Source organism: Salvia splendens, chromosome 5 (assembly GCF_004379255.2).
Source record: "Salvia splendens isolate huo1 chromosome 5, SspV2, whole genome shotgun sequence".
NCBI lineage: Eukaryota > Viridiplantae > Streptophyta > Magnoliopsida > Lamiales > Lamiaceae > Salvia > Salvia splendens.
In genome coordinates, this window is record NC_056036.1 from 7,769,591 (window position 1) to 7,795,331 (window position 25,741).

The 25,741-nt window shown below is 37.6% G+C and overlaps 2 protein-coding genes across 2 annotated transcripts; both read right to left on the reverse strand.

Moving 5' to 3' along the window:
• Positions 1–17,558: 17,558 nt before the first annotated feature.
• Positions 17,559–18,268, reverse strand: LOC121803192 (norbelladine synthase-like). Its single transcript, XM_042202891.1, has 2 exons — positions 18,021–18,268; positions 17,559–17,940 (listed from the first exon to the last, which is right to left on the reverse strand). Exons 1-2 carry the CDS (start codon positions 18,202–18,204, stop codon positions 17,642–17,644), a joined length of 483 nt encoding a protein of 160 aa, XP_042058825.1. The 5' UTR covers positions 18,205–18,268; the 3' UTR covers positions 17,559–17,641.
• Positions 18,269–21,166: 2,898 nt separating this feature from the next.
• On the reverse strand, positions 21,167–25,438 carry LOC121802415 (D-xylose-proton symporter-like 2). The gene is made up of 14 exons (XM_042202086.1): positions 25,280–25,438; positions 24,965–25,065; positions 24,751–24,829; positions 24,269–24,328; positions 24,058–24,124; positions 23,844–23,968; positions 23,393–23,494; positions 22,854–23,222; positions 22,722–22,769; positions 22,555–22,617; positions 22,192–22,272; positions 21,962–22,060; positions 21,516–21,653; positions 21,167–21,431 (listed from the first exon to the last, which is right to left on the reverse strand). The coding sequence occupies exons 1-14, from the start codon at positions 25,322–25,324 to the stop codon at positions 21,300–21,302; spliced, it is 1,509 nt and encodes a 502-aa protein (XP_042058020.1). The 5' UTR covers positions 25,325–25,438; the 3' UTR covers positions 21,167–21,299.
• Positions 25,439–25,741: the final 303 nt, after the last annotated feature.

Genomic DNA, 25,741 nt, shown 5'->3' on the forward strand with positions numbered 1-25,741 from the left:
GCCTTGACAGGTGTGAAAGAAAAATCCAACTAGAAAAAGGGGAACGCTTCTTTGACTATGGTAAATAATAAATCAACCAAAAAATAAATTTGTGGGTCCCTAACTGAAAAATAAAGTTTTATATACTGAGATATAAAGTGTAACAAGCGGAGAAATGTGGATGGATCCGACATCGCGCACTCAAATTCGACTAACAACGAGAGCCAGTAATTAGTTGATCCTTCGTTAACATGAAACGCAAGGTTTCTGCCCGGGTACTTGCACGGAGTCCTGTACACAGTACTTTCTTAACCATAACTATAATTAACACATTTGGTAGCTACTCAATCAGATCCCAGTATTTGTCTGCTAATTTATTGGCAACAGAATATTTTCCAGAATTCTTTAAATTATTCAAAGAAGAGATACCGTCAAATTTTGACCAAAAACCAGGGACGGATCTATAATATTGTGAGAAGGGGCAACTGCACACCTCATTTTTCTATAACCATGTAAATATATATATTATAAAACTTAAATATATACATATTCACCTAATTTGCCCCCTAATTTAGAAAAAAATAATTTTTCCTTGCCCTTCTCCAGATATACGCGTAGGCTTACCATCCTCTAAAATAATATACTATGTTATTTTAATATATATATATAGGGTCTTGTTAGGTTGAGATTTTTTAGCTTAATTGAGAATTGAGATGCATTTTCAGCCACTCATTTTGAAATGTCAACTACAAGTAGATTATATCAACTAAGGGTATTATCGTCATTTCATTTCAATAGCCAGAATATCAAATGTCAACAACTCGTATTAAAATGTCAACAACTAAAAAAAAATTTGTTTTTTTATTTTTTTAAATTTATTTTTTTATTTTTTTAAAATTTTTTTAAAAAAAATTTTAAATTTTTTTTAATTTTTTTAATTTTCACGCGATGTCAACTACGATGTGTAGCCTGCACATCAAATGTCAATAGCCCTGCACATCAAATGTCAATAGCCTGCACATCAAATGTCAACAGGTTATAGTTGACATTATATGTGTATAGGTGATATGAATCGTATATGTAGTTGATATTATATATGTGCAGTTGACATGAATTGTATATGTAGTTGACATTATATGTGTGTAGTTGACATGAATTGTATACGTAGTTGACAAAAAAATAAAAATAAAAAAAAAATAAAAAATTGAAAAAAAAAATTTATTTTTTTTTTAAAAAATAAAAAAATATTTATTAAATAAAATGTATGATGAAATTACCATTCTGCCCTTTCACAATTAATTAATGTAAAAATATTTTCCATGTGGTAAATTCTGGACCACTCATTTAATAAAAATGAGTGGCTAATAATGCATCTCAATTCTCAATTAGGCTAAAAAATCTCAATTGATCACAACCCTATATATATATATATATATATTATTTTTATATTTATTTATTTGTATGTTAATACTTTTGCCCCTCCTAATATAATTTTCTGACTCCGTCCCTATCAAAAACAGTGCAAACATGTGCGCGGGTTTTCTCATGAGTGTCTGTACTCTGCAACATACCATTTCTAAGAGCATCCACAATGGCGCCTAGCCGAGCGCCGGCGCTAGGCGGTCGCTAGGCGAAACATTGCAGAAGCCGAAAACCGCAGAGCGGTTTTTCGGAAATGAATTTCGCCTAGCGCTAGGCGGTCAAAAACCGTTGGGCTATGCGCTGGGCGATCCGCTCGGCGCCATTGCAGCGCCCGGATCGCCCAGTGCATAGCCCAGCGTTTTTTTTTTTAATTTTCGAAACACTATGTATACGCGATTTGCACTTCATTTTCATTCGCACCACTTGTATTAACGAGTACTCTCTCTACCTTCATTTCTGTACAAGATCAACACCGAGAAATGGATCTGAACAACGAGCCTAGTTCAGGGACGAACGATTCTCAAACTCCCCCAATCCCCGTTGGAGGCGGATGGAATCAGATGCCCGGATACTACAACATGCTCGAGAAGAGATTTCTCTTCACATTGCTCGAGAGCATGAATTACGATCTGCGTGGAGGCGGCAGCGGCAGTGGCAGCGGAGGCGGCGGTGACAGTGGCGACGGCGACGACGGAGGCGAGGGAGCCGACGTGTGATTTTTTTTAAGCAATGTACTTTTTCGATTATGAATGTAATTTTTTTTAATTAATGTACTTTTTTAAAATTTTTGTACTTTTTTTAATTTATTATACTTTTTTTTAAAAATTAAAATAGTATTATTAATGTTTCTCTTATATATCTCGTAAATTAAATTCCGTATATTGTGTTATTAGTGATGTGGCTATTGATGTGGCTGGACTATTTATGATATGACTAGGCTATGGCTAAGCTATTTCTGACGTGACAGGAGGATTTTTAGTATTGATGATATGGCAGGAGGAATTTGTGGTTGGATTATGGCTGGGCTATAACCATTGTGGATGCTCTAAATAGAGGGAACATCTCACCGCTGCCGCAGCCACGGACGAGAGCAGAATGCAGGACACGAAGAAATAACACGGAATCCCCATAATGTGGCAAGCGCAGCAGCTAATTTCACGGCGGCGTGTGTAAATCGAGGCGGGAAACTGCCGACAGTTTGAGTACTGTAGAGGAACTGAAGAGACTGAGCGATATCAGTGTGATTTATTTTTTTCCTATTTTGTTTGGTATTCCGAGAATATATAAAAGGGTGGAATTTGGAGTGACGATATGGCCCATAGGGATGACGGTGGTGCCATAGGCTTTTGGGGTGGGACCCGGCGACAGTTAAGGCGTTAAAAACGCAGTTCAGCATCCACGTGTTGGGAGGGTAGTTTGGTCATTGGGGTATAAGATCCCTTTCAACCTTAGAGCATCTCCAGTAAGACTGGACGTCAAATAGCCCTCACATAGCCTTCACACTGCCACATCATCAGCACTACAATTCTCCTGCCACATCAGCTTGCCACATCAACTGGACATCAAATAGCCCTCACATAGCCTTCACACTACCTATCCACATCACTAATAACAATTATATAATTTAATTTACACTCGTATCAACATACAGAATTTAATTTACGAGACAAATACGGAAAATTCGAATAATAATATTAAAACTTAAAAAGTACATTAATTTTAAAAAAAAAAGTACAATAATTTTAAAAAAGTACAAAAATTAAAAAGTGCATTAATTTAAAAAAGTAAAACAAAATCACTCCTCGCCGCCGTCTTCGTCTCCGTCGTCGCCCAGCGCTTCTTCACCGTCGTCGCCGCCGCCTCCGTCGCCACCTACGCCGCGGCTATTCCCGCCGGTGTCCCTCCTCATCGCCTCCAATTCTTCACGCTGGCTCTGGAGCAATACACGAAGAAAATCCTTCACCTCGGGGTCCACCGCCGCTTGGAAGTCGGCTAAGGTCTTCACCATTTGAGCGCGCGTTTGTTGGCGCGCGAAGAATTTGAGCTCCTCGGTAGACCTGCCGAGGGGGGATGTCGAATGGACCCCCTGGGAACTCGGGGTGCCCCCCTCGCAACCTGTTGCGCCCTCCTTTGGCCAACCGGGCGAGGTCGGCGACCGAACGAACGAGGAGTCGGGACCTCCTGGGCCGTCTCGGGGAGGTCTGTCGAACCACCGCTGCTGCCGCTATAATCTCCGGTATAGTTCAGTTTCTGCCTCTTCGGCCAGCCAGCGTCGACGCCTGCCCGGAATTTCTCTGACTCGTTGAGCACAACGTAGCAGTTCCAGTAGGTGAACTTATAGTACTTCTTCTGCGGATCGGGGTATGATCTCTCCGCAATCCTCCTGCAGTCTTCCTCTGTTTGGCCACTGGTCTGCATGCGGAGGGCGTTGGCGTACAAACCTGAAAATCGAGAGACGCCAGACCTGATTCGGTCCCAGCACTTCCGGACCTCCTCCCCGGTGCACGGTCTCCCTTCAGGGCAAAATGCCATGTAGGCTGCGGCTACCTTGGCCCACAAGTTGACGATCCTCTGGTTGTTCGAAACGAGAGGATCGTCGCAGACACTCACCTACGCCTTGGCAACCGCAACGTTCTCCGCGTCCGTCCACTTCCTCCGGCCCCGGATTTCCGCCTCTGACTGCGACGACACGCCGACCTTCTTGGCCTTGCCCTTCTTCTTACCCCGCCCTACTCCCTGGCTTTGAATGAGAGTTTCCGGAACCTCGTTCATATCAAAACCCAAGTCCGCTAAGGAGAAGGTCTCCGTATACTGTGCATCCGTTGGGGTCGATGTGTGCGAAGAACCGGTGGAAAAATCAAAAGTCGGCCGATAGGCGTTGCCCCCCCTCCCGTGCGTCCCCTGCGCCGGGGGAATCATCTGCTGCGCCGGTGGAATCATCTGCTGCGCCGGTGGCTGCATCCCGGGTGCCCACCCCGGCATCATCTGCATAGGGGGCTGCATGCCGGGTGCCTACCCCGGCATCATCTGCTGCCACGGGTACATGTTGTAGTACCCGGTCATCGGAGGCCAACCACCTCCCCCAGGAGCCGGGGAAGTATGGGACCCTACCCCGGGAGTCGGGGCCGTCTGAGACCCTGCACCGGGAGGCGGGGGAGTCTGAGACCATCCCCCGGGAGTCACTGGAGTACCTTCGTAGTTGTTCTCCATTGCTCGTTATTGATCTTGAACAGAAAGTAAGGTAGATAGAGTACTCGTTAAAACAAGTGGTGCGAATGAAAATGACGTTCAAAGCGCGTATATATAGTGTTTTCAAAAGAAAAAAAAATAAAAAATAAAATCTGACGCCGGTTTGACGCCGATCCGGGACCCACAATGGCGCCGTGAGGATCGGCGTCGGAACCGGCGTCATCGCGCGAATCGGCATGGCCACGCCGATTTTGACGCCGATTTCGCCGACGCCGGTTCCAATGGTTCGGCGTCAGAACCGGCGTCGGCGAAAAATCGGCGTCGCGATTTTGACGCCGTTACTGGAGATGCTCTAAATTCGGGATAATTACATATTTTATATAAAATATTTTTATTTAGTACAAAAAATATTAAGTGTACATATTCCATACAAGTTTATTAAGTTTTATTAAGTGTTTTAAGTTAATACATTCCATTAAATATTTTAAATACCGTTAGTTAGTTTATAATTTGTTCAACTTATCAATATAATTATAGAATAATTAGAGATTCAATACAATTAATCACTCTAAAAATAACAGTAATATCAATTCTTCCAGCAATTGATCGTAGTGTAAAAAAATATTGTCTCTCAATATACTCTATTTTTTTATAATGTTCTTTGTAAAACATAGTATAAAATAAGTCCATATTTCATTATTATAAAATGGCTAATTTGAGCTTCGAACGGTTAATAAGTCAATATTTATTTTTTACAAAAAAGATTCAATATTTTTTAGTTGTATTCTCCATTGTTATATGAGAAAGCTTAGAAAATAAAATGCAATTTGTTAATTTGATGGTGAAGAGTGGTGAATTTTTTCTCTGTATTTTTCATTTTTGTGAGTAATAAAAATAACTATTTGATATAATTAATGGAATGTTTTAATTTAAAACTTTTTGTACAAATCTAAAACACTGGAGAAACTTTTTGTATGTATGATATATATAAAAGTAACGGTCTTAGTGGGGACTTGACGGAATGTATTATTTTGGAACAATTAGTAAACTTTTTGTTGAGAATGTGGCTGAGCAACATCAATGCGTGTGCATGGAGATGCATGGAGCTTAATGTGGACTACACAACATCAAAGCAAGGAGTTCAAAAAGTGGTTGAGCTACCAGCCGTTAGTTAGTTAGTTAGCTATAACTAATTCTTGAAGTGAAGCCTTCTTCACTTGTTTTCTTTGTTGATTGTGTATAAATAGATGAGTTAGTTAGTTGATGAAGTTAGAGCTTCATTTTGATAGTGTAAACACTTTTTGATTCATTGAATAAGATTTGGTTTTCTCTCCCGCATCATACTTCTCCTTCTTCTCGGTTCTTGCTTCATTGATCATTCATTGTCATTGCTTTTACAACAATTGGCGCTGTCTGTGGGAAACGATCAAGAAACAGTTAAAGATGGCCGCGCGCATAGAGGCTGAGAAATTTACTGGCAAAAACGACTGCGGCTTTTGAAAAATGAAGATGAGAGCAGTGCTGATCCAACAAGGGCTTGCGGCTGTGATTGCTCCGGCAGACCCTGCGAATAAACGGAAGGAGCCTGCCCTTGATGAGAAGGCTCAGGCAAAGCTTGATGAGATGCAATTGAAGGCTCACAACGCTGTCATTCTATACCTTGCTGATTAGGTTTTGAGGGAAGTTCAAGGTGAGACTACAACGGCTGCAATCTTGGCTAAACTGGACAAGGTTTATATGGATAAGTCTCTTGCTAATCGCCTCTACATGAAGAGGAGGCTTTATTCATATAGCTTCTCTGAAGATAGGTCCATAATGGAACAGTTAGAAGATTTTTCCAAGGCTGTTGATGATCTTGAGGCCATTGATGTCAAGATCAGTGATGAGGACAAGGCCATCCTTGTTCATTATGCTCTACCTAATTCCTATGATCAGATGCGTGATGCAATCTTGTATGGGAGAGATAAGGTGATCTCCTTGGCTGAGGTGCATGCTGCACTCATGGCAAAGGAGTTACAGAAGGGTGCACCTCGAAAACAAGATCCTCAACCAGAATATCTGAATATCAAGAAATTCAGCAAGAAGAAGTTTAAGAAGAAAGGTGAGGAACCCAAGGCTGAGAGCTCTGGGATCAAGGAGACTCGGAGCTGCCACTGGTGTAAGAAACCTGGGCATTTAAAACGTGATTGTTATGCATATAAGAAGAAGAAGAAGAAGAAGAAGGCAGATGGTGTATCTCATTCCAATGTGGTCAGTGGTGATGCTGATGAGACACATGAGGTAATGAATGTGATGGAGAGGATGAGAAGGGATCATGGATCATGGATTCGGGCTGCTCATTTCATATGTGTCCTCACAAAGATTGGTTTCAAGATTTAAGTGAGACCTCTGGTATTGTGCTGCTAGGCAACAATCAAACCTGCTCTATTAAGGGAGTTGGAAGCATTTTCTTGAGAGTTCATGATGGATCTGTAAAGAAGCTATCTGATGTGAGATTTATTCCACAAGTAAAGAGGAATTTGATATCTCTTGGAACTCTTGAGAAGAAGGGTTTCTCATTTTCTTCAAAGAATGGTGAGATGAGGATATGCAAGAACTCAAAAACAATGATGATTGCTCAACGAATGGGGAGTCTGTACTATCTGCAAGCTACTGTGGTGAATGGTGAAGCTAACTCCATTATCATAACTGATCTGAGGAGCTGGCACCTCAGGCTTGGCCATCCAGCAGAGGGAAGCCTCAAGGCACTGATCCAGAAAAGCTTGATAGATGGTGATGGATCAGAGAAGCTTGGTGTGTGTGAGGATTGCCTGCTAGGAAAGGCTAAAAAGCTCTCATTCCCTACAGGTAAACACACCTCTGTCTCACCCCTTGATTACATTCACTTAGACTTTTGGGGGTCTGCTCCAATTAAGAGTCAAGGTGGAGGCATTCACTACATGTTAATAATAGATGACTGATCTAGGAAAGTCTGTGTCTATGTACTTAAGGAGAAGTCTGATGCCTTTAAATTCTTCAAGATTTGGTGTAAAGAGGTTGAAGTGGAGAAAGGGTCCTTGCAAAAGGTGTTGAGAACAGACAATGGCCTTGAGTATCTCTCAAAGGAGTTTGATCAATTCTGCCATGAGAAGGGGATAAAGAGGCATAAAACAGTACCAGCTAATCCTTAACAAAATGGAGTGGCAAGGAATAGGACTCTTGTTGAGAGAGTAAGATGCATGCTATCTTCATCTGGAGTTAGCAAGAATTTTTGGGCAGAAGTTGTTTCAACTGCTGCATACTTGATTAATAAGTGTCCAGCTTCTGGGATTCAAGGTGAGATTCCAGATGAAATGTGGTATGGAGGAAAGACTGACTACTCAAGGCTGAGACCTTTTGGCTGTAAAGCCTTTGCACACCAGAAGCAAGGGAAGTTGAATCCCAGAGCTGTCCAGTGCATCATGCTTGGATATCAAAAGGGTGTGAAGGGGTATAGGCTGTGGTGCATTGAATCTGGGAATCAAAAAGGTGATTGTGAGCAGAGATGTAGTCTTTATAGAGGACATGATGCCATATTTGGAGCACAAATCTGATAAAGAACCAGAAAATACCAGAATTCCAAATGATGATCAATTTGAGGTGGAGCTAGATGGGGTGGTGAGAACACCAGTGCATACTGAGTCTGAGAATGAGGCCAGTGATGTCCCTGAAGAAGATAATGAAGCTCAAGAATCTGAAATGGATCAGCCTCAACAACATTAGCCTGATCTAGCAATTTATCAGTTAGCTAGAGACAGACAAAGGAGAACTAATGTAAGGGCTCCTGCAAGATTTAGAGATTCAGAAATGTTGTTCTTTGCATTGCATATTGCTGAGCAATTGGAGTTGAATGAGCCAGCATCTTACACATAGGCCATCAGGGACTAGAATGTAAGCAATGGATACAAGCAATGAAAGAAGAGATTGATTCCCTGATCAGCAACAAAACTTGGATTCTTGTTGATAAGGCAGAATTCAGAAAAGTCATTGGTTGCAAATGGGTGTACAAGAAGAAATTTGAATCAGCTGGCTCAGATAAAGTCGGGTTCAAGGCTAGGCTTGTGGCTAAAGGGTTCAATCAAGAAAAGAGGATAGACTTCAATGAGGTTTTCTCTCCAGTAGTTAAGCACAATTCAATAATAGTGCTGCTGTCAGTAGCTGCTAGAATGGATTGGGAGCTTGAGCAGTTGGATGTAAAGACTGCATTCTTGAATGGGGATCTGGAAGAAACAATATACATGTCACAGCCTCAAGGCTTAGAGGTTCCAGGCTCAGAAGGGAAAGTTTGCTTGCTGAAAAAGAGCCTTTATGGGCTAAAGCAAAGCAGCAGGTAGTGGTATTTGAAGTTTGAAGAAAGCTTAACAAATCTGGGATTCACAATGTCACTATATGATAGCTGTGTATTTGTGAAGAGGCAGCAAGGAAAGGATCCTGTATATCTTCTACTTTATGTAGATGATATGTTAATTTCTTGAGCAGACATCCATGAAATCAATAAGGTGAAGGCTCAGCTCAAAAAGGACTTTGAAATGAAGGACCTGGGAATTTCTCAAAGGATTCTAGGAATGGATATAATCAGAGACAAAGGCAACAAGAAGATGTGGTTATTTCAAACTGATTATATTCAGAAGACACTGAGCAAATTCAAGGTAGATAATATGAGGGATGCTGCTACTCCACTGGCAGTTTACTTCAAACTTTCAAAGGAGCAGAAGCCAAAGAATGATGAAGAAAAGAGGGAAATGGAGTTGATCTCTTACTCTAACATAGTAGGGAGCCTGATGTACATGATGATTTGCACAAGGCCAAACATAGCTCATGCCATAAGCACCACAAGCAGATACATGATAGAATATGGAAAGCAACACTGGAGTGCTTTGAAATGGACCATGAGGTATTTGAAAGTTGCTGATAAGCTGGGAATATTGTTTACATGAGGAAATAGAGATGAGAAAGAGCCGTTGATGGGATTTTGTGACTCAGATTATGCAGCAAACTTGGACACAAGGAGATCCCAAACTGGTTACATTTTTACTCTATATGGTTCAGCAGTTTGTTGGAAGTCTAGCTTACAAAATGTGGTAGCTTTGTCAACCACAGAAGCTGAGTATATGGCCCTCACTTCAGCTGTAAAATAGAGCAAATGGATGATGGGACTAATATCTGATTTTGGAGTGAAGCAAGACAGAGTTTCAATACATTGTGACAACAATGGAGCCATCTGCTTAGCCAGACATCAGATGTTCCATGAACGCAGCAAACACATAGATGTAAGGCTTCATTTTATCAGGGATGAAGTGGAAAGTGGAAGGGTAAGAGTGGTGAAGATAGACACTGCTCATAATCTAGCAGACATACTGACCAAAGCTCTGAGCAAAGAAAAATTTGACTATTGCTGCAGACTTGTGAACTTGTTTGCAGTAAAGTCTTAGGCATTGGTGTGCTAGCCAAGGTGGAGATTGTTGAGAATGTGGCTAAGCAACATCAATGCGTGTGCATGGGGATGCATGGAGCTTAATGTGGACTACACAACATCAAAGCAAGGAGTTCAAAAAGTGGTTGAGCTACTAGCCGTTAGTTAGTTAGCTATAACCAATTCTTGAAGTGAAGCCTTCTTCACTTGTTTTCTTTCTTGATTGTGTATAAATAGATGAGTTAGTTAGTTGATGAAGTTAGAGCTTCATTTTGATAGAGTGTAAACACCTCTTGATTCATTGAATAAGATTTGGTTTTCTCCCCCACATTCATACTTCTCCTTCTTCTCGGTTCTTGCTTCATTGATCATTCATTGTCATTGCTTTTACAACACTTTTTGTATGTAATATGTAAACTTAATACTTTTTGTACTAAATTGAAACAATGGTAAAACATTTTGTATGAAACATGTAATTACCCCTATAAATTCACACTAGGCAATCTAACATCAAAATTTCCATTTATATGTTATGTGGAGTTATATGTTATCTATTTTACATCGCATAAAAATATTTTCATATTCTAATACCTAAAATTATTATATCTGTCGGGGGATAAAGATAGAAACCTACCTATCTTCTCATTCTCTTTGTAGTCCAACTATTTGATTATTAGTACACTCTTTAGTACTCCATTGTCCATGTTAATAGAGTCATTTATCTATTTTAGGAAGTTCAAAGTTAATTGAGTCATTTCTATTTTTAACAAAGTAATTCTCACTTTTACTTTATTCTCTCTTCATCTCTCTTACTTTATTCTCTCTTACCTTTCCCATCATCCATTTAACACACTATTCTTAAACTCCGTGCCGAAAAAAATACATCTATTAACAAGAAACGAAGAGAGTACTATGATGCAAACATTACAAATTCTTTCATGGATAAAAGATTCAACTTCTTCCTATTATAAAAATCTATGGGGTACTTCTCAACTGATCTAGCTATGTAGAAGTCGGTGTTAAGAGTATCCCCATCCATGCTCTTGCCAAATAGCATGGATGTGGGCTCGGACCCACATTTATTAATTTTTTACTCTATGCTCTTTCCCAAGAGCACCACACCCACATCCATGTTCTTCCGCATGGACATGCTCAAGGGTCCCACCATTCCATTATTTAATTTAAATACTTCAATTACTAAAAATATTTCTACAATAGAAAAATACATTAAAAATACTCGAACTACTATTACAAATTAAAAAAATAAAAATTACATACTTAACTCCTAAAAAATAAAAATTACATACTTAAAATCCTAAAAAATAAAAATTACATACTTAAAATCCTAAAAAATAAAAATTACATACTTAAATCCTGAAATAAAAATTTTAATCTAAAATGATTTTTAAATTAAAATTCGAACTGTTAAAAAAATAGAAAATGCCAACGGCTATGGAGTGCTGCCATGTCGCCCTGCTCAGCGGCACGGACGTGCTCGATGTATCGAGCTGCGTCGTGCCGTCAGCAAGAGCACAGCGGCAGACATAGGTGTGCCGCGTCGTCGGCACGGACGTCGTCCTTCAGGGAAAGCACCGATAGAGATGCTCTAACATCTCATGCTAAAATAGTACTCCTGGTCATTTATTTTAAGGCTCTAAGAATTTTATACACTAACTATTACTAGTATCATTATCTTTTAGAGATCAAAAACATTCTAACTATTTAAAAGTCATATTAATATCTCAGACTATAAGAGTATCCACAATGGGGTGCCCTATAGCCCACTCTATAAGGCGCCCTATTGCTCGCCACGTCAGCATTTTATTCTCCTACCCATTCACCTGCAGTGGGGTGTTCTATAGCCCGCCCTATAGTTTTAACTACTATTTTGTTATTTTTTATGTTTGCAAATATGTCAAGCAAAATAAAAACACAAATATGTCAAGCAAAATATAAAGGCAAAACAAATTAAAGGCAAACCCTACATTTACTTAATTAAAAAAAATGTTACAACGATAGAAAGAGTGGATATAAAAACAAGTGCACTACTAGTCTAGTTCATTCCCAACTGGCATTGGATATCACTGATCATCTGCTTGAGGTATTGCGCTTCACCCAGGTCAGTGGTCTGCCTGAGGGCATTGTGAGTGTCCAACAAATTCCTTTGGGCAGCGACCCTCACCAAGTCCCCGTAGGCATGCTCCGCACACGAAGCCGGGGCCGGGGTGGCGGTCAAGGCCGGGTTCTATGAGGTCGTCGCCTTCCCCTTCCCCTTGTTCTTGGCAGCTTTGTTGCCAATGGGACGTCGGGTGGACATCGGTGTACCAGAGTTCTCATCCTCGTACATCGGCTAGTTGAGGTCCATCGGAGGTGCGCCGCTGTCGCTGCTCGTAAAATCACCGGTAACGGTGTTCTTCGTCCTCTTCGACGCAAACGATATGGGCATAATCCCTCCTTGGAACTTCTGCTTGTCCTTCACGATGAGCCAGGCGGAGTAGTGCTTGAACTCGCCGTACATTGTTAAGTACGACACAAACGCTTTATCGCGCACATTGGTCAAACTCTCGCCGCAACCCTGATCCCTTAAGCACTTCATATACTCCGCCGAGAACCAATTGAGTTGCTTCTTCACCTGACCGGAGTGCTTGCGGAGCTGCTCCTTCCTGCGCTTGTACGCGACCGCCAGCTTGGTTTCGTTGTACCGCTCAGTGATGCGCTCCCAGTACGCGATTTGTCTTTGGTTTTTGGCAAACACTGGGTCCTCCTTAATATAAACCCAACACTTCGTCAAAAGAATGATCTCTTCGAGGTTGTAGTTCGTCCTCCCTGGGGCGAATAATTCGTTCTTCTCCGGAGGCAGCAACTTCTGGGATCTGCATTTGGTTTTCTTCTTCCTTTCCTTGGGTGCGGAGGCCGAGGGGCGGGCGGGGGACGTGATACGCTCGGATTTTGCACTGTTTTAAGGCCATTTTTTGGTCTGTTTTGAGTGTCAAATTTGCATTACATGTTTATTATTTGCATATTTTATCAATTTTGGTATTTTGACGTGTTTTTGTGATAAATGTGCAAAATAGAGCTGAAAAAGGGCATAAAAACGTCAAATTCTGGAAGCTGGAGTAGAAGGCAACCAAGCGGCACGCTGGACCCATGCCAGCGGTCGCTGAAAATCAGTCCAGAACAATCAGACTCTCTCCAGCGGTCGCTAGACCCATGCTAGCAGCCGCTGGACCTGTTCGCTCGCAGCAGTCCCAGTTTAATGTTCAGAACTCGTTTTACTTTAATTATTCCTTGGTTTATATTTAACTACTTGGTTGTTACTTTGATTATTGTTTATCTCTTATCGGTGATGACTTTGAGTGGTTTATATTTTACGTGTCAATACAATATTTGTGACATGAGTGTTGATACACGATAGGAATAGTTCCTACTAGAGCTTGAGTCGGATGAACATAGAACTAAATAATTAGAATTACTAATGAGTTGATGAAATCACTACCCTAGGATTCCCTTGTCTCGTCTGTTTTCTCAAACCAAGTTTACTACAATTGTGTTTCATTAATTGCTTTCTTTATTTTTTTTCTATCTAGTTAATTACTCAACCCAAAAAATCATGTTTTTCCAAACAGTATTTGAGGCTTTGTATGTGGTAGACAATTTGTAAATTTATTTCTCGTGTTCGATATCCGGTACTAACCTTTAGCTATGCTAGATCTACCTTGTATACTTGCAGGTATTTTTAGTGCTAATAAAAAGTGCATCGGGACGGCTCCATGTCGGACAACCTGTACGAATATGTGGTGAAATCCGGATCAATCTGGGTGTATCGAAGGGCCGGTATTCGTCAGAGCCTATACCCGGCCACCGAGCACCACCGCCGAACATCGGCAATCCGTCGGGACTATTTGGATTTGGGAAATCACCCGGATTCATTTTGTAAAGAGAAATAGAGGAAGAGGAATGGAGAAGAGTGAAATAGAAGTTGGAAAAGTGTGATATATATAGATATAGACTAAAAAAATCAAAAACGTGTCGCATCATCCGCGTCGCCCGCAATGGGGCGGAAGATGCATAGGGCGCGGACAGGATGCGTCGCCCGCAATGGGGCGGAAGATGCATAGGGCGCGGACGATGGATCCGTCATCGTCCGCATTGCTACAGTGACGGGCGATAGCCCGCCCGATGCATCGTCCGCCCCACTGTGAAGGCTCTATTAATACATAAGTATTTTGTCAAGCTTTAAGAATATCAAATATCATTATTTATTATCATTAATGAGACTGGAAACATTTTATACTATACTTATGCGAAATTCCCTATAGTCTTCAAAAAAATGTCGATGTAACTTGGAGCTTCAATCCAAAAATATCAATTATTATCTATTTATTAAAATTCTTATCAATAATTTTATGTAACATTAACACTAGTATTCACAAGACATCATTCTTAACTTAATACTTTATCGGTAATTGTTTACCCTTTAAATAAAATTAATAGAAGTATATCTTAAGAACACACAAAAGTCACATCATTATCTTTCAACATCTACTCTTACAACACCTTACGCTCCAATCTAGCTCCAATCTATATTTCATTCTTCTATGCACTCATCTCTACTGGTTGCAAATTACCTTTACCATTTTGCCCTATCATAAATTAACTACCACAGAGACAATAACCATTACTTCAAAATAAATCTATTTCTAACCGTGAACTACTATTTTTTGTAAAATATAGTTGAACTAAAAAGAATAAAATAACACAATAAGGTTAACTTAGCGAATCGACACTGCAAAATATTTCTTAGTCTTTGTAAATATTTTGGCTGAAAACCAAAGTTGTAACTTTGACGCAGTATTTATACAAATGGGCTTCCAATATTTAAATGCCCTTAGAGGTAAATTTTATTTGAATTTTGGTTTATTAATAACGCTACAAAGATTTGGATTATGTGGAGTGGCTAGTCCCACAAAATCACCTTCTTTGTCACTCGGGAACTCTGCCCCATACTTCGGCAATCTTTTGACTTTATAAAACCACAAACTTCTTGTTATTCAGTACACTTTGATTTTAATACGAGATCTCTTAAGACATCACATTTTCAAAAGAATAACTTTCTCAACTTCAAGGATTCAAACAAGTACACACACTATATAAAAGTTCAAATGATGCACATTTTAATTAACACCTTAGGACTGATTACAAAACTATGATTTTAAACTTATGGTCTAAGAAAGACAATAATACTTTACGAACCTATATTCATACTTATAATCGAATATACCTTTCGAGTTCCTTTAATCTTATGCGTGTATATATTTTTACTCATCACGATATATTTTTATCAATTGTTTACTTTACAAAAAGGTCTACACTTATCATTTGATGACTACTGTCTAGATAACAACATTCCCTTCGGATTTCCTATAAATGTGGGTCTGATTGATAAGTTCAACCTCTTAATTCTATATATATTCAACCTCCGAATGTATTTAATTTTGAATTTAGTCCTCTAGCAAATATTTAGTCCTAAGAAAATTGTAAAGAATTATAATGTGATTTATTTATTAAAATATGCAATTTACAACATATAAGCTACACAGTGAAACTGGGTTGTTTCTCTTCTAGCACACGTGTAATAATCGTGCATTGATGCACCTCAAGTTTCAACATAGCTAATTGACGTTATACTGTAGAAATGGACTGAAATAATTGGACAGGCACGCCAGAGCGTAGATTTCTTGAAAGATCAAGACGTGATCCTTGCGGTGCTTAATATCTTGCAGCTATCTTATTATTATTATTATTATTATTATTATTATTATTATTATTACTACTACTATTATTATTATTATGGTACTAAACCATAGAATGGTAGAAGGAAGAAAAACTTGAGAATAATCACTTAAACTCTGTTTTAACTTGTTTTATCAAAAATATCGTCACCGAGCCTAAGCTAGTCTGTTTTGTTTGATTATCTTATGTTTGCTTGATGCACTGAAGTTGGAGCTGGAATGGTCAATTAATATGATATCCATGCATACTTGTGATATAGGTAGAACTAGTTCCTAGTGCCGAACCGTCGAACCAAAATATAGTTCATTATTCGATATGAAATACTTCATTTTAAGATCATTTTGGTTTAGTCTTCTGCAATGAAGTATAACAGTCTAATAATTAAGTATGTATCAAATGAAGTAAAACAATCTAATAATGAAGTAAAACATTTACTTGATTTATTTCATTCACTAGATTAGAAAAATGAATGACTGAGATTTGATCTCTAGTTCAGTCTTTAAAATTAGTTTTAAAATTAGTTCAACATTGAATACGTATACATACATATATATGGAGTAATCAGTCTTATCTCGTGCTACTGCAACAGTTTCTTATTTCTTATGCAGACATATTTGTCCGTGAGTATACCGTTAAACTTTTGAGCTCGTCGTTTCCGAACATGACAGCATCTAAGGTATTAGAATTTTAGATGTTTAGTGTACCATTTATCTATTTTTTGGTTCTCCTCATGTTACCCAATTTGTCAATGGACTTTTTGAGTAAAAAAAGATCACATACGAGATTATCTTGTCCAATCAAAAGAATTTTCAGCTCAGGTAAAATATTTACTCTTGATTTCCTGGTGAATCTTGTGAGGATGCTTCGTCGATGGAGTTCATTTATTGAGTTTTATGTTTTCCTATTTTCTTTTTTCGTGATGCTATCGAGGACTATATTTTCATTAAATAATTCAAATTGGGAGTATGTAATTATATAGTGCTAGTATTTGTCAAATTTTAACACTATATTACGATTTTCATAAATACAGTTATAGCATTATAAAAATTATATATTTTGTTTTACGGTCATTTACAATTAAATTTGAAGCAAATAACAATACATGTTTATTTTTTCTCATATAGTGATGTCAATACAGTTTTAACATATTAAAACTTTTATAGTTGTATGATAGTAGTATTTATTTAAATTATAGTAATCGAATTAATGACATCTGTTATGTTAGTTTTATATTAAAGAATATTTTATCCTATTCAAACTTCAAAATTACTAGTTTAATTTACAAATAAAGCTATTAATTAGTATTCTCAAAAGACACGTAATTAGGAGAGTAATTTATTGTTATAGAAACCAGTAAATGACAGTAAATACTAAATATCATGTTCCATTAAATTTACTTTCAATCTGTGGAGAGAAATTTTCTGCCGTCCACCAATATTTATCACTCACTATGTGGAGCAATAGAATTTAACATACCACTAATTCATCCTCTAAATTTTTTATTATAAACTAATATTATATGGAGTGTAAAAGTAAGAGTATGACTCACATTCCATTACTTTTTTCAATTCATTTTCTATTAACATTTTTTAAAATTCATGACGGGATAAAGTGTGAAGTTTGATAGCTAACGGAGGGAGTATGATTTTCTTGTGGCAGTTTTTTCAAGAGTTCATAGTTATGAATTGATAAAATATGAAGATTCATATTGATTGTTGTTATTAAAAGCATGGAAAAGAGAAAATGAAATACAAATATATATTAGGATGATAGAAATTTATTTTAGTAAACATGAAAGCTAACCACATGCCCCAAATTAATAGTAGATCAATTGCCATTGTTGCGGAGCAAATACTCAGCAGAGTGTTGCATGATGGCAATGAGTGGTTGAATGGCAACGAGCGCAACATTCGCTGCAGCTTCCTCTTTGAGCTCGTACTCGATCGCATAACGAATTATACATTGCTTCTCGTTTCCCTCCACCTCTATCACTTCGAATCTATTACGATACAGCGTGAACCCTAGATCCAGAAATCCACCTTCCACCACCTCTACCTCCTTCACACGCTTCTCGTGATCCAACACCATGAATTTCTCCTTGTACGACTTCCATCCCCCTCCCATCCCTGCTCAATTAATCAATTAAATTAATTCGGATAATTACATAAATTTAGCGGAATTTAATTGAATTGAATGTGGATGGTACCTGGATGGAAAATGAGCTCGAGAATGGTTCCGGCGCCGCCGTCGCCTTGGACGACGTCGATCCGGCTGATGAGGTCGGGGAGGGCTTCCTTCACAACTTTGGGGAACTGGAGAGTGCTACAGAGCTTCCAAGCTTTGGTTGCTGGTACGCCAACCGTCATCTCATCAGAGATTGTTCCGTACATCTTCAATTTCCGGTTGTGGGGGAGGAGATGTCTATGCTCTACAAAGAGGAGTTGATAATCTTGAGATTGAGAGGGTTATTATTTATAAAACAAGGGTGTGTTTGAATTGGTAGATAGGGGAATTCATAGTGCATTTAATGGCCCAATATAGTGTTTGATTTGTTGGTTAAATTTTCTGTGCAAGGCCCGTTGAATTAATGCTGAAAATGACTGTTTTATTATCATGAAAAATTCAGTGATAATAATATGTGCAACTAGGGCTGGGAAAAAATATCGAAAAAATGATATATCACTCGTATCGTATTGAAAAATATCAAAAATTTATCGAATTTTCGATATATCATAATTTTCGATACGATACGATACGATACGATACTGTATCGTAAGTTTTCGATACGATAACGATATGAATTTCCTTATATCGCGATATATCGTTTTATATCGAATATACGATATATATATCGATATTTTCGATATATCGTTTTATATCGAATATACGATATATATCGTATATATCGAAACATATTGAAATTCAATACATATTAAAATTTAAAATTATAAATATATATAAATCCATTTAATTGTACTTGGTTGTGTTGTATTTTGATTATGGAGATAAGAACACTATTAATTTTATTGTGTTGAAGTTTTATTAATTTTTGTGTGAATTTTAAGTTTTGAAATTATAATTTTCGATATACAGGTATTTGATACGATATCGATATATCAAATTTTGGTACGATATATCGAAATATCGATACGATAACGATATTGATATTATCCATATCGAAAGTTCGCTATATCGAAATTCGATGTATCGAAACTTTCGATACGATAACGATATGAAATTCTTTCATATCGATATTTTCGATACGATATACGATACAACGTTTTCGATACGATATCTCGTATCGACCCACCCCTATGTGCAACACTATTTCAATCTTAAATTACCTGGAATTTACTAATATATCCTCGGCCTTAGAAATATAAAAATAATGTATAAAATATCTTTAAAAATCTCACCAAGTCAAACATGAACATCATTTTGCGGACGAAAGAGTACCAAAAATCATCTTTACTAGCTTTGAAACATCACTTGAAAAGACTAGTACAAGACATAATTGATATATGTCAGTAGGTGAAATAATTCTGCAACACGTTCTACCATCGTACTAATAAAAATATGAAACATCTATGTCAATAATAATTCTGCTGGTGGATAACTTCGACCTGAGCTCGATTAGGATGGTTCTGTCAGGGGCGGCGCCACTGGGGAAGGAGCTGGAAGCGGCTCTGCTCAGCCGCGTGTCGCAAACGGTTTTGGACAGGTGAAAAGTGAAAAATAACTGATATACCTAACTTCATTTTTTATGTCCTTTAAATGATCATTTAATACCGAAAACACTAAATTCAATTTAATTACTCCCTATGTAGAGATTATAAAAATTATACTACTTATTGATTTACTTTATTTTACTCTAAATTCAGTGTTAGGAAAATTAGTTGGGTGCGTGGAGGAATGTGAAGTTAGGTCGGATTAATTTGTCATTACTCCTTATTGATGTGTTGCATATATAACTAATCGATTCAAATCCTTATTATGGTACCACTTGCATTTAATACTTTGTCAATTTTGAATTATAATATAACTAAATATTACTTACGAAAAAATATAGTATGGACACACATGCTAGGGAAATTATGTTTATTAGTCAGCCAATGAATTTATTATTTTTGTCTAATATCATGAATTCCTTGTGGTCTATCTAACCCACCTAGAATAATGGATAAACGGGTTAGGGAATTTATGTTTATTAGTCAGCCAATGAATTTATATTTTTGTCTAATATCATGAATTCCTTGTGGTCTATCTAACCCACCTAGAATAATGGACAAACCTGCTAGGGAAATTTATGTTTATTAGTCAGCCCTTGAATTTATTATTTGTCTAATATCATGAATTCCTTGTGGTCTATCTAACCCACCTAGAATAATGGACAAACAGGTTAGGAAATTTATGTTTATTAGTCAGTCCATGAATTTATATTTTTGTCTAATATCATGAATTCCTTGTGGTCTATCTAACCCACCTAGAATAATGGACAAACAGGCTAGGAAATTTATGTTTACTAGTGTTATCACCCGTGCTATGCATGAGACAAAATATTTTCAAATAATGAATATATATTAACAACTAAATATATTTTAAAAAAAACATAGAATAAATAATATAAACATATATTTACATATAAGAATATAAACTAATTATCAAAATTATTCATAGCATTATAAATAATTTTATAATAACGATTGCAAATAATTAAAAAGAAGCCGGATTCTTTCGTACTAATCTAAAGGAAAAAAATTTCCAACTCGAAATACAATTTAATACATTATCAATATGTGGAAAGAAACATACATTACTCACACATATAAGATTTTCAGTAAATAAAGAGTTCATAAGTTTTGGTGACCAAAACATTCATTTTCGCAAGTGGAAACAACATTTCGAAGCAAACGAATAAAAAATTATGGGCTTTCAACGTATCCACCCTGCACACAAATTTTTTTATAATTAGTTGGATTGAAGTAAACAAAATAACATTAAATTTATAAAAAAAAATTCAAAGTACAAACAATTTGGATAATTTAATAAAATAATCATTAACTAAACCAACATCTCAATATATAAAAACCTCAAAAAAAGGGGGGTCAGAAGAACTTAATAGACCTGCCCCCAAAACACATATCAGGCAAATTAAGTAAAATATATATAGCCCAAAAATATGAGCCAAAATATATTAGCCCAATTATACTTCATTCTTCAAATTAGTGATCCTAAGAATTAATAGACTTAGTTCACGGTGTAGATGGTGGGACACTTATTTCATAGAGGGTTAGCATTGCTCGTGAAATTTAAATACTAGTAATACAGAACAAATGTGAAATATTACTACGGTTCAAGAATCTATTTGGACATTGGGTCCATTAATTTATTAATTTCTAGAGTAAAAAACATGGTTAAAATTCGTAAAGAAGTGTCTAGCATCGTTTACATGATAAAACAGAAGCTATCCATGAAAATGTGGAAATTAGAGAATTTTAGCTTCAATTTCCTCCAAGGTAAGCCCCTTTGTTTCAGGTATATAAAAGAAGATGAAAATAATAGCTAAGATAGCTATCCCTCCGAAGATGAAAAACACAGCTCCAGCCCCAAGCAATTCCTGCAACCACAGTTAACACAAGATTTTACAATCTAATCTGAGAGTACTAGTACATATTAACGACAAAATTGCTTCAGTGTGTACCTGCAGTGGAGAAAATGCCAATGCCACAGCTGCATTCGCACCGAAATTTATGAGAACAGCGATACTCAATCCTCGTCCCCTTTGACGCAACGGGAAAATCTCGGAGATCATCAGCCAACCAATTGGACCAAATGATAGCTGCAGAATAAAAACTCCAATAGTTGATACTTGACATAACAGGATACATTTCAACCAAGGCTGAAAGAAACAAAGACACAACATGCTCCTTTACAGAATATGGTAATTACACCCGTCGTTAAAGCATGAAATTATAGAAACATCTGAGATATACGATAGCAAATTTAACCACTTCTACACCCACAAAATCGAGTTCCATAGGTGAGAGTTGTTTGGTTACATCTCAGTATTGTGACCCACAAAAACACATGATTTAGACCACAGAAAGTAATGTTAAGGCAATAATGCAATATCACAAATGGTATTACCTGGTAACATCCAACGTATACGAGCAAAGCAACAACTGCCAAAGCAGGTACATCACCCAGGAAAGAGTAATACGATCCTAGTAGAACTAGAGATACAGTCTGCCATGTGATACAAGTATGTCAGCAATAAGCTAAAGAGGCCGACAACTACTGGAAGAATGGCTAAGAACTAAAGTACTCTGAAGTCTGAACATATAAAAATATATTAAAGACGTGGAGAGATTACTTACAATGCCAGATACACCTCCAAGTAGCAATGGTCTCCTACCCAGCCTATCCACAACCAAAACGGCCACCCCCGTCATAATCAGCTATAATTCAAAGGCAATTTGTGAGCATACCAGGATTACGTGTATGAAGTAAGAAGAATTGACTACAATAGTAAATAGTGGAGAATAGAAGACTGAACAGGAAACAGAAATCTCTTAAACATATAGCACATACTCGAGAGCAATGTGATAACATAGTCCTAGAGAACAATAGCAATACTAGCAGTGGTGTGGAATCCAAACTAGGAGATGTTAGGAAGAAGTTCAATAAATAATTATAACTATTAACTAGAAAGTGCAATGAATAGGATCCCAGAAACTGACCTTCAATAAACCAAGTAGAACAGACACCTTAGTTGCATCTGATGCTTCAGGAAATCCTGCACTCTACGATACAAAAATTATTAGACTTGGAGATGTGGTAAAGTCATAGAATTCAGTACTAGGCGACCACATATGTTTAGCTTTCATGGCTGATGCAGAAGTAGTACCTGAAAAATTGTTGCGGCATAGTACAACACACTTGGTTGTCCTGTAATCTGCCATTAATAGATAAGATAGTTATGAGCTCATGCTTAGGTTTGCTTCTGGAAATTGAAACCCATTTATTCTGAACAATATACCTGTTGAAAGAGGACTAGCCCACCACCAATGATAAGTGCTTTCAAGCACTTACCCTGGAATACCTCAGCTAGCGTAGCTTCTTGCTCTTCACACATGTAAGAAAGCTCAGACAAAATCTCATCCACTTTCTGAGGAGCTGATTCACCTATAGCTGCACCTCGCAATTGACATAAGCAATCTATGGCAACTTTTCTTAAAACCTGAGCATCTCCTTTTCCCTGTACCACTCGTAGAAGTATCCATCTAGGAGATGCAGGAAGCCACCACATTCCAACTCCCATTATCAGTGATAGAGGTACACTAACTCCATACATGTATCTCCAGCCAGTGACAATGTCAACCAAAAGGCTACCAGCAATATACCCAACCTAAACAAAGTCCCCAAAAGTCTTATTTACAGAACTTAAGTAGGAGTAGTTTGTAAGGATGCGTTACAACTAAATATCACAAAGTTCAGTTTATGGTAAGACAAAATATAATATGTGATTGGATAGCTTGTCTAAGTATAGAGCTTTTCATTTAAGGCAGGCTTACTTACTAGCATTCCAAGAACTATGAAGAATTCCTTAAGAGAGATAAGCCGCCCTCGTATTTGACTAGGAGCTGTTTCAGCAATGTACATTGGTGCAGCATGCATTGCCTATATATGCAAGAAAGTGAAGTCAGTTACCAAAAAAATTCAAGTAATACAACACCTTGCTCTTATTGCTTGATTGTCACTTACTTCTGGGGCCAAAATGATTTTTCCTCTGTAAGTTTCAATATTCATAGAAAACTTTACATTTGAAGATATATATACAAGTACATTTTTAGGAAATCTACTAAATCTTGATACTTGTCTCATAACAATGAGTGCAAGAGAAAAGAACTTGCAGTCATCAATTATCAGCAACTCCTCTGATGTATTAGCAGAAATGATCAAGAAAGAATTGCATATGATAATAGCCATAGTACGCACACTTGGGGGTTGTGCAGAATGATCATCTTACCAGCCCAATTCCTATTCCATAAATGAAACGCCCAATCACCATGAGAGTAAAACTAGGAGCCAAAGCTGTTAGAAGACCTCCAACAAGGTATGTGACAGCAGAAACAATCAATTCCTTTCTTCTTCCTGCAGTGTTTAGTATCAATTCATCCAAAAATTGTGTATTGACCAATACTAGTACCAATCATTTGGTCTACATTGGAAGTCATACAAACCTAGGAAGTCGGCAACATTAAATGCCAAAATTGAGCCTATCAGTGCACCATAAAGTGAGCCGCTGGTCTGCCAGAATTAGGAGGTAGAAATCAGAAAACATGATTTTCCCAAACAGAAATATGCTACAGAATAGCCCAGGCCAACAGGAGAGGGCATATAACATGTGTATGAGTGTGTGAGGTAACAACCAGGAAGGGCGAGCTTGCTTACAATTAGACCAACTTGCAGAGAAGACAAGTTATACCATGAGATTCCACTAAGTGTGGCCGACTGCGGGAATGAAACACAGAATGACATTAGAATATAATTTGTAATGAAAGAGTTCCAAGAAATAACAGGACCGGAGGGAAGAAATACAAGAGCCCAACCCAGAGAACTAAACTGCTGATACAGGAGGATTGGAAAATGCCGAATGAGACTAAAGTAAAGTAAAATAGGAATATGCTTACAGATCAACTAGTCACTTTAATTCTGTGCTGCTAGAGTTCTACAACCACGTGTGCCAATCAGTTCTAGAATATTGTGAAAGAGTGGGAAATTCTATGTAACCAAAAATATCAACATGCTCTCAAAACTTCGGCCAACAAATAATAACACAGTAAGAAATTACTCATCAGCCACTCGATTCACTTCAAGAGACCGTTAAGAAGTCAGATTAGAACGGAAAAACCATCGCCTCCCATATGCAATACCTGAATGGAAATAGTAGCAGAAGATGTAGCTCCAATATCATAACCATACAGCAGTCCTCCAAAAGCGGGGAACAGAAACCTGACCCATGATCAAACAATTAGCCGAAAAATAATCAGCAAATCCAAGTATGCCAAAAATTATCCTAAATTTGATAATCAGATGGAAATTATGAAATCAAATCAACTATTAGCTAATGAGAAGTTGTAAACTCACGGAAGAATTGCAGAAACCACAGAATACTCCTCAACTTCGTTGCTTCCATTCTTCAATAAAGGCTCTTGCTCGGTACCAATTTCACCGGAAGACGCTCCGTCCTATCAATTGGTACAAAATAAGAAAAAACAAATACCGTCACAACGACAGGGAGCCATGGCATCATATTATCGGATAGTAACTCAAATCAGCAAGTCAACATTTAGTGAAAAAAAAGGCACAAGCAGCAACTGCTTCAAGAAGAGCAAACAACTTCACATATAAAAATTGCGGTGGAATGGATGAAATTAAGAAGATCAAGTTGGCAAAATGAACCTTAGAAATGGAGGAAAATCTCGGTCGCTCGACATCGGAAGCCATGGCAGAGTTGGGAAACTCGCGAAATCAACCAAAACTAAAGCACCGCTCTAACTAACATCGTTGTTGATTTAAATACAATGTGGTTGTTGGGAAAAAAGAGCAAAGTATAGTTTATTTTTAACATTGTTGTTGATTTTATCGGATAGATATGTAATGTGAGTAGGTAGACACAATGTAGATTACCAATTAGTCAATTTTTTATGACTTGCAAAATGTTTTGGTCACGTGATTTTATTTATAAAGCAACATTTTTGAAGAGATGTTACTATTTTGATTCGAATGGATTATAGATTTCTGTGTACTTAATTATATTGAAGTTATGTCAGTAAGAGAAATCATGTAAAGTAGTACAGGTTTGTGTATAAAATATCATACTCCCTCCGTTCCTTGTTAATAGAGACATTTCTTTTCGGCACG